At 42.2% G+C, this 9,317-nt stretch overlaps 2 protein-coding genes across 3 annotated transcripts in view; one reads left to right on the forward strand and one right to left on the reverse strand.

Moving 5' to 3' along the window:
* The window catches only part of TUT4 (terminal uridylyl transferase 4), a 35,727-nt gene extending 31,922 nt beyond the window's left edge, over positions 1 to 3,805 (forward strand). The window contains exons 28-29 of one of the 2 annotated variants that reach the window (XM_027683371.1): positions 2,079 to 2,252; positions 3,262 to 3,805. In XM_027683371.1, coding sequence (XP_027539172.1) covers positions 2,079 to 2,252; positions 3,262 to 3,353 — 266 coding nt within the window. In that variant the 3' untranslated portion in view covers positions 3,354 to 3,805. The remainder of the gene's footprint in view (positions 1 to 2,078; positions 2,253 to 3,261) is intronic. The other variant, XM_027683372.1, reaches the window with a different exon arrangement.
* Positions 3,806 to 4,767: 962 nt separating this feature from the next.
* PRPF38A (pre-mRNA processing factor 38A) lies at positions 4,768 to 9,253 on the reverse strand. Its single transcript, XM_027683377.1, has 10 exons — positions 8,971 to 9,253; positions 8,734 to 8,893; positions 8,077 to 8,198; positions 7,791 to 7,876; positions 7,532 to 7,642; positions 6,870 to 6,982; positions 5,887 to 5,913; positions 5,711 to 5,808; positions 5,356 to 5,404; positions 4,768 to 5,101 (listed from the first exon to the last, which is right to left on the reverse strand). Exons 1-10 carry the CDS (start codon positions 9,098 to 9,100, stop codon positions 5,059 to 5,061), a joined length of 939 nt encoding a protein of 312 aa, XP_027539178.1. The 5' UTR covers positions 9,101 to 9,253; the 3' UTR covers positions 4,768 to 5,058.
* Positions 9,254 to 9,317: the final 64 nt, after the last annotated feature.

Consider the following 9,317-nt stretch of genomic DNA (forward strand, 5'->3'; position numbering starts at 1 on the left):
GCGTCTTAACATTTTCATAGGAAAAAAAAATAGGCAGGTTCTGTAACTGTGACTTTTAAGCATTGGTCCTGTCTGCCCTTATGGCTGTGCAACAATGAGAAATCCTGCATTCAACTGAGAAATGTCCTAATCATTGTTTGAGTCTAAAGCACATTGCTGTGAATATGCTGATAAATAATGGTTTTGTTGTATCATAGAATCATAGAAACATTAAGGTTGGAAAAGCCCTCTAGGATCAGTATGTTGTTACATAGTTGAGACTGCAACCAGGAGCTTAGAGACTGGTAGGATTATAGCTGTGCAAGTTGAATATTGCCTCCTTGCATTTAGGACAATATCACATCATCTTATCCCTTCTTTGTTCCTAGAGTTTATCCTGCCACATTCAACTTCCTCTATGTAGTCTCTATGTTGATTCCTGAAAATACATATTCCTGCAACAAGTGGGCAACAGCCTCTTGCCTCATAGCTAAGCCAAGTGTGTTTGAGGCTGAGAAAAAACTGTATATAATAATTACAGCCCATTCAGTTTTCTCTTCAACATGAACTGTGGCAGCCCCTAAATTTTCACTGTTATCTGTAGATCATGATAATGGTCTCCTGATTTTATTCTGAGTGTGTAACTCTTCCTATGTTTAAAAAACCACATCCATCATACAACATAGTGGTGCGGTTCTTCACAAGGAGGAAATTCTGAGTCTCCTGCCCAGCCCTTCTCTGCACTAATAAGGTGATTAACAGCAACAGGAGATTTTCAGCTGAGTCAACACTGTTGAGTGAGGAGTAATTCACCAATGAGTTTCAAATACATGTTAAGGTGCTGGAGATACATGGTTTTCTGTTCAAAGCTTTGTGGGGAATATATTTTAGAGGATACAGAAACTGCTACCCATGTGTTTTCTGTGTCTCCAGTGTGCTGTGTCCCTCCCTCTCCATTTCTGATCTTAGTTCTCTGTCCAGGCTTGTCTGTCCCCTTCTGCATGTCCACCCCCGCTTTGACTTTTTCTCAGGCAGCTCCTTCCAATCCAAGTCTCCTTGCCCAGGTAGCTGCCTTCTTTCAGACAAGCTCCACAAATTCTAGTTTCTTCTCCATTCTTCAGTTTTCTTGTGCTGTCAGTCACAGTATTTTTTTTCCCATCCCTCATCTTCAATCTCATCACACTCCTTTAACTACTTCCCAGTCATGGTATTTCTCCTCTTTGTATTTAATCAGTTTTATTTCCTCTTTGGCTTAGCTGCCACTAAGGTGAGGTCACTGGGTGGATGCACACTAGAGATGAGCTGTCTCCTCTCTCTTTGGTTTGGTTTCTTACTTATCTTGGGACAATTTAAGAACAGTAAGTTTTTGGAAACTCGGTCTTGGCTCACATAACCTTGACTTGGAAGGAGCTACTTAAATTTTCTTTTCGGTAGGCAACTGATCACAAGTAGGATCATTAGAAGTTTCAGACAGACAACTTTTTTTCATGCATGCTCCAGAGCTACACCTCATGTTGAGTGTCCTGCCTCCTTGGATGCTTGATTTCTCATCCTTAATGATACTGGAATTTTAAATGGAATAGCTTACAAACTTTGGAAATAAGTACACAAATTATATTTTTAAAAATCAATTTTAATATTTTTAAACATCAATTTTAAGTTGGTCTGATGATCTAGATAGCAAGTTTCTTAAGCATACAGGTATTAATAGAATTCCAGTGTACATCTGAGAATTATTTCTTGCAGTAGGATAACAGCTTTCATGTCAGTGGATATTTATTTGTGGGATCAGACAGTAGTGACATTGTTCAGACCTTGTATTTTCATCATGAGAATGACATAGGAATAATGAAATCGTAGGTCTTGATTTTAATACTGATTCATCCTCTGTCTTCCTCCCCGATAAATTCTATTATAGCGAATAATGAAGTAATTTAGGTGGTAATTTTTATTGATGTATATTTAAAAGAAAAGTAGCACATCAGACTAATCACCTTAAGTCCCCTGCAAACTGTTATTTAAGATGTAAATTGTATTTGTGACTTACTGTTTAATTATTTCAACTTGCAATGTGCTTTTCCCTTTCAATTGAAAAATAGATCAGGGTTTCCAAGGACAGTTTGGTAAAATGAACCCTCCTTCTGTCCCTTGGGACCATGGGACCCCTACCCATTTTCCTCTCCTCCGAGGAGCGTGGCCTTACAATATGCCTCAGAACTACATGCAGCAGGGAAATGCCAGCTACCCACCGAACAAACCTTTCTACCCTCAAGGTACTAGAACTAGTATGTGCATCCACAGCTCATGCAACATGTCTCTGTGCTGTCTCAAAGGCTTTCAAAGCCAAGGAATCATGTTTCACTTGCTAGGCTCCCTGGAACCATAATGAATCCTAGAGTCAAATCAGCGCTTCGGCTTCCTCGAGGGATGGATGGAAATCCTTGTGGGAGGGAAGGGGTTAAATCAAAGTCTGAAATCTGAGCCAGTTTGCAGTGTGGTGCACTTCTGGCCTCTTCTTCCTTTGCTGCTATCTCACTGTAGAGCCACCTCTGCCTCAACAGAGGTTAAGATGATTGGTCCTTGAGCATGTTAAAAATATGAAGAAATATTTGTCCTAATTAATTCTATTTGGCTTTTGTGCCTTGCTTTTTGGAATGACTTACATGGATAGAAACTTGCAAGACCATAGAATAATCTGAGGTTGAAAGGGGCTTCTGGAGGTTACCTAGTCCAGCCCATCTGCTGTCAAAGTTAGATCAGGTTCAGTTAGTCAGGGTATTCTGAAGGAGTGACTTTGTCTCCACTCTTTCTGATGCCAGTGAAAGGTAGAGGTGTTCAGCATCTGGCAGGACTGGGAAGGGCTGTAGGAAAAAGACCTCCACTTCAAGAGAAACGATGCCCAAATTTGCCTTGGAGGATTTGCAGTTACATGTTGCTGGGTCACCTGGTATAAAATGAGATACTGGTGCAAATCTATTTCGAAAATCTACTGGCTGTAGCAGGGTTTCCAAGTGAAACCTAAATTTATCGAAAATCCTCAAGTTATTTCTCTTAAATATATGAAGTAATGCAGCAAAATGATGTATTCATAATTCTTAAAGAATTTCGGAGATAGGATTAAAGTAATACTGCATTGTCCCATTAAATGGGTTAGTTATACAGATAGCATTTGTGTCAGTCTAGTAAATGGCTTTATTTGTAGGTTAGATTAGTACACTGAATGTAGCCAAGCGCTGTTAAATGTTGCATTTGCTGAAGTAACTGTGATCCATTTTCTTTTAGCTGGTCCACTGATGCAGAGTAACCAGCGTTTCCCGCTTCTGTCTCAAGGACACCCACACTTGAATCTGAATTACATTCAACAGAAAAAGTGAAATTCAATGGGATTGTGGGTGGGTGGGGGGAGGGGAGGAAAAAATTCAGGTTCTGATTTAAAATCTTAATGCAACATGTTTAGATACAAGATTATTTAAGACTGTTTTTAAACTGTATCATTTGTACATAGATATGAACTATAGTTTTTACTAGTATCACAAAACTGAGTGATACAAATTTCATCTATTTTATTACCCTATTTTTAAGGGGAATCGTGTTTTGTTTTATCTTGATAAACTGTAAAGAGAGAGAATTTTTAAAATTAAGTTCTTTATTTTCTATTAGCTGTATTCATACTTTGGTTGCTTCAGACTTTATATATATTGTTCTAAAAAAAAAATAAAATTAGAAGGGGATTTCATGTGTTTAAAAATTTGTCACTTCTATTCTTTACAGAACTATGTAGTGCCAAAAAACTTTTTAAAAGAAAAATAAAACTGCAAAAAAAGGACATAAAACTTTTTCCTCTTCCCTATTTGTATGCATGCTTGCTTTAACTGGCATTAAGAAACTAGAATAATAAAAATGGCTTAAATTTAAAGATCTTAGAAAGATGAGCATCTTAAACATGTCATACAAGCAGTAGACCTGTCTTGTAAATTCCTGAGGGAAGAGCACACCTGCTTTTCTGTTAATTAACTTTGCAAAATAATATGCAGATACTCTGGAAAATTCATGCTGTACTGGGAAGTAATTTTGAAGAGGACTTTCCATAAATTGACTGGGTGTACTCTTTGTGTTATCAGGATTCACTTGGCAATATACGAGAATCCCTAAGCCCTAAATGCAGGGATAAACCTGCCAGTCTCTGCTCCTGAAACAAGGCTGTCAATAATGATGTGGTACACAAGGGCTTAACAACTGATTTCCTGTAATACAGAATTAAATGTACTAAAATGAGAATTATAACTTCAACAAGACCTTAATTATTTTACATTTGAAAAACAGGCATTGCCCAATGTTGCCTTGATTCAGAGAAGGTAGATCTGAGCATCAGTGTCATATTCAGGGAGGTCACAGACTATGCTCAACATAGTGGTTTGCTATCTTTAAATATATTGAACTTCCTGCCCCAAAAGAATTAAGCACTTTGTACTACTTGAACCCTCTAAATTGTCTGAGAGGCAGCAGAAGCAGCAGATTAACTTGAGGGTGATTTTTACAAAGGAACCTGTGGCAGCTGCGTGTTGGAGAGCAGTTCTGAGTTTTTTTGTAAACTCACTGGATTTTGACAGTCTTGCTTCCTCTCCTATTCTGGAGCTCTGAGATAGCTCAGGGCTGGTGGCTCTGCAGTGTCGGGCACTGGAACAGACACTTCTTTGGCAACTGAACACAACACCTTGATTTGAGAATGAAGCAGCTTCAAACAGGGAACATCTAAACACAGTATTACGAAAGAAACAGCCAGGAGCCTTGAAAGACAAACCTTTTTTATTGCTCTTCACTAGCTTTTATGGGTCTCAAGGAATACAATTTAAAAAATCCTCAAATTTTATCACAAGGATGACTAACTCACTACATAAAAAGTATCCTTAACTTCACTTTAATAAAAAAATCCTAACAGAAAACAAGACTTGCACAAGAGAATGATTGAAGAAATGGGCTGCTAAAGCAGCCAGTACAGATCCAGCTGTCCCATAAAGCAGATAGGACAGCATCAGACTGCAGTTCAAGGTCCTTAAACTGTGTGCTGGGTTTAGTTTGTCATTCATTCCCTCGACGACTCTTTTTGTGACTTTTCTTAGATCTGAAACAGAAAAACAAAGCTCTCTGACACAGTACTAGTAATTCATTTGAAAGACCAAGGTGAGTCTTAGCAGTAAGGGGTGTTTTCTGCAGTCAAATATGGATGGTGTGACTTGACTACAACACTGAGGAAAGTACTCAGTGAAATACTAGATCTCCAACACTGTAAAGCCACCTCAAATCTCCAAGATTAAATGACAAGTAAGAGCTGCTACAGCAATACAGATACCCTTAAGAAATAGGTCAAGCCTTTACCTTTCAGGTGATTTGGAATGACTTCTGTGTCTATGACTTCGGTGATGCCCTGTGAGATAAAAAGGTACAGTTACTTCCACAGACCCCAGAATTCTTTTTTGTTTGCCAATGCAATCTGCTCCTAGTAAACAAGTGTGCTAGATAATGGCAGAACAACCCTAGCCTTAATTAGGCACTCAAATTAACCTCCTGGCAGTTATCTGAAAACTTCAGCTGTGCTTTCATGTAACCAACACTTTTGTCAGCCAGATTAAGCACTGATGCTATGTCTTGATACTGTGACACAGACTTTTCTTGCAGTGGATGTTCTCCTGATAAAGACTTGCCAGAGTTAATCAACAAGTGACAGAAATACCTGGAGATTTAGATCTGGATCTGTGGCGCCTTTCCCTGGACCTGCTCCGGTGCCGTCTGGGGCTTTTGCTGCGATGCCTCTCCCGGCGCGGTGATGGGCTGAGAGAGAGACGCTTGTAAGAGAGTTGTGCTAAAAATGCACATGGTCTAAGATTAAATAACAGAATAAAACACTACCTTCTTCTCTTTGGAGAGCGACTTCGCCTGCAATTGGGGGAAAAAAGCAAAAATTACTAAAAATCGTTAGCAGAACCAGCTGTTTTATTTCCCACATCCTCCAGCAACAGCACCAAGGCCTCCCATACCCCTGTTAGTGTGTGCTTGGCCTGCTGCACAAGGACCTGCTTCTGGACTGGCCCATGCAGTGAGCAAGGGAGGTTAGTGATGAGTTTTTCCTGGCTTATTATCAGTAAGAGAAATTACCAGGATTTTCTCTGCAGCCTCTAGCATACATGAACACAAAGCACTTGTTTCTCCTTAACATCCTCACTGTATTGTCAAATTTAGCTAAAGTTGGCCAGCAAGTTCAGGAGTTACTAAAGGACTGGAAAAATAGACAGAGGGGTTGAGTGTGGCTGTGCACTGCAACTCCTTACTTTCAAGCCTTCAAGCCTGCGCAATGGATTTTTTAGGTGAGATGCAGTATGCGTGGAACTGAACCCACCCTTTAATCCTGAGGTTCATCTGCCAGGGCCAAGCGAGCTTGGACGGTGGCAGCGAGGTCCTCAGGACGTAGGTTTGATTTGATTAGAGTGACCTTCTCTTAGATGGATGGCCTTACAGGGCTAAGCGAGCTCCATCTGCCCGGGTTTGAGATTAGAGTTGTCCTTCTCCTAGGATGATTGCCAGAAGGCTAACGAGCTCATCCTGCCCAAGAATGTAATGTATCTGACCCTACGGTTTTGACCTGTCTGGCATGGGTGACCCTACCGATGGCATGTACCATGGCCAGCATAGCTCGAGATTGTGTATAGTTAGGTGATAGTGGGGTGGGAAGTGAGGGACTTGCCCAGATCGCTCTGACAGGCACTCCTTACTTTAGGAAGTGGCTAAAGGAATTGCGATGTGTGAGAGGTTCTGGCTGAACTGCCACCTTCACCCCTGTGCTCCAGCCACCTGCAGTAGAATAGGTAAAAACAATGCTCAGGAAGTCACGTCACCTCCTTGGAGACCTGCTCCGGCTGCGCCTGTACCGCACCACAGGAGATCTGCGGGGTTTGTCCAGGTCTCTGTATCCCCTGCGGCGGTGGTCGGGAGATGGTATTCGTTCCAGCTGCAAACAAGGAGGGGGCACGTTCTCTAAGTCTTGTTTCATCAAGGTTTTTAGCTTTCAGTAAATATTTCTGAACAATTAATATAAATTACAAAAGTTGTGCAGTCAAGCTTGCCCCTCCTCAGGTATCTCATGTGAGTGGTTCTGTCTAAACCTGCCCACTGGAAATTATACAGCCACTTCTCATACTGTTGATTCTGAAGAACTACAGCAGCAGTGACTGTGATGGTCATAATAACTTTCATCATCACCTTCAGCTCTTTCCATTACACATATATGTAAAACAATTTACCTGAAATATGTTTAACACAGAACAGCTCCAGATTTGTGAACTTCAGGAGACAGAAAAGCTTAACAAACGCAGGGCACTCAAGAACCGCTTCAGGATCTAACAAATCCTCACAAGCTGCTTATATGAACATATTTTAAGGGGGGAGATAAGAGTTGCCAGCAGCCTCCTAGTGCTTCCCCTCAAATATTTATTGTAGACCATAAAGTGTTCTAAAGTGAATCAGCTTTAACTATCCCTTTCCAAAATAGATCACCAACCTTTTCATCTTCCTCTTCTTCCTCCTCACTAGATTCTACATCATCCATGTCTTCTTCCAGAGCACTAACACGAGGCTCGAGTTGCTCAGCTTCTTCCAGAACATACCGTTTCTAGGAGAAAGGGCAACTTTATCCAACATAACCCAAGTAAGAACAAACACTTGAGGAGACATCCATAGCTTATACAACAAGCCAGTAACTGATACAGCTACTGAACCTGATGCAGTTAAGAATTCCATAGCCATCTACTTTCCCCAACCTGCAGTCGAGGCAGAATGATATCGCACACACGTTCCTCGTGGAGCAGCTCGTCAATGAACTCATCCACGTGCATCAGCTCAAATTCTGGGGATGAAAAACAGCATTTAAGAGACAAGGTTAGTGGCTAGAGTAAAGATGAAACACTCCAGACAGTTTACGTCAAGTGGGCTGGTTATGCCACAATTGTTTAAGTTTATATTGCTAAATAGAATATTTACTTTTACCTAGCATGATAGTTGAACAAAAGAGTTACTAAGAAACCACAGCTACGTAGGAGTTCTTACCCCCATTTCTGTTCTGACTCTTTATTTTTCTATAGTCATTGTACAGTGGTTCCAAGTATTTGTAGCAGTCGATGGCAGTGCCTGTCAGCCTCATGTACAGCGCTCCAAGCATTCGGACATACCTGGAAAGGAAACCTCCTCATGGACCTGGGCTTTTTGCACAGTTAGCAGTTTGGATAAAAGAAGACTTTTTCCCATAAGTTTCTGAGGAGAATCAGTACACTAAATAGAATACACAACCATTTAGATTTCCTCCTTCACATGTTCAAGTTTATGAAAAATACATGTAGTCAAGTGCACGTGTGTGTGTGTATATATATATATAAATAAAGTGTCTGTATGATTGTATCATCACTGATAAAGATGAAAGAAATACCGAAGAAAAAATTAGATTAACACGGCTCCCTTTATGTACCTTGTTCCAAATACTTCAGACAGGGGTTTATTTCCACGGAAAGCACATACCACGAGTGCAAGCCACTCTAAACACAAATGACAAGGTGAGCAGTTTCAAAAGCAAGGGGAAAGACTTGTTTTTGAGCAAATTTATCAGGGCCCAATGAAAGTTAAACCCTGCACTCAGGTGTTCCCGGCTGTTTTGCATAGCTACTCATTACAACAGCACAAAATAATGGGAAAAATTGCGCTACAACTTACTTGAAGTCCTCGTTTTTTATGAACTCCACGATGATGTCCTTCTCGGGCTGGATCTGCAGCATCTTCAGCGTCAGGCACAAGAAGGGCGTGGGCTTGATGTTCCCTCCATAGACGCCCCCCACGTACTTCAGCTCCATGGCCTTGTCCACCACCAGCTCGGCTGCGACAGGGACGGGACAGGCCGTCAGTAGCAGCTCCCGCCGGGCCCCCCGGCCCGCCCCGGCCCGCCCGCCATACCCGTGAGGCCGAAACACTCCTCCTTCCAGTACTTGGACTCGTAGATGCGCGTGCGGATGATCTTCTCCACCAAGTACTGCGGGTTGGTGCCGTGGATGCTGTGCGCGTCCTTCACCGTGCGGTTGGCCATGGTCGCGGCTGCACAGCCCCACTCCCGGCCCCGAGCTCAGCCTCGAACTCCGAACTCCCCTCCCCTGAGGGCTTCAGGCAGCTTCCGACTCCGGGGCGCGGCCGCTGACCGCCATCTTACCTGCGGGCAGCCCGCCACAAACATGGCGGCGCCCCGCCCACCCCGTGCGCGCGTGCGCGCCGCCGGGGGGGCGGAGCTTCCCTCGCCTGTGGCGCGA

The sequence above is a fragment of the Neopelma chrysocephalum genome, unplaced genomic scaffold, assembly GCF_003984885.1.
Source record: "Neopelma chrysocephalum unplaced genomic scaffold, ASM398488v2 Primary Assembly neopelma1_64, whole genome shotgun sequence".
In the NCBI taxonomy this organism is placed as follows: domain Eukaryota; kingdom Metazoa; phylum Chordata; class Aves; order Passeriformes; family Pipridae; genus Neopelma; species Neopelma chrysocephalum.

What these genes read in the sequence shown, in the direction of transcription:
- PRPF38A (XM_027683377.1), bottom strand. Translation starts at nt 9,100, where the DNA reads ATGGCCAACCGCACGGTGAAGGACGCGCACAGCATCCACGGCACCAAC. An exon ending in ATAAAAAACGAGGACTTCAA is followed by an intron (nt 8,199 to 8,733) that starts GTAAGTTGTAGC and finishes TTTCCTTTCCAG; the next exon opens with GTATGTCCGAATGCTTGGAG. An exon ending in CATTCCAAATCACCTGAAAG is followed by an intron (nt 5,102 to 5,355) that starts GTAAAGGCTTGA and finishes TTTCTGTTTCAG; the next exon opens with ATCTAAGAAAAGTCACAAAA.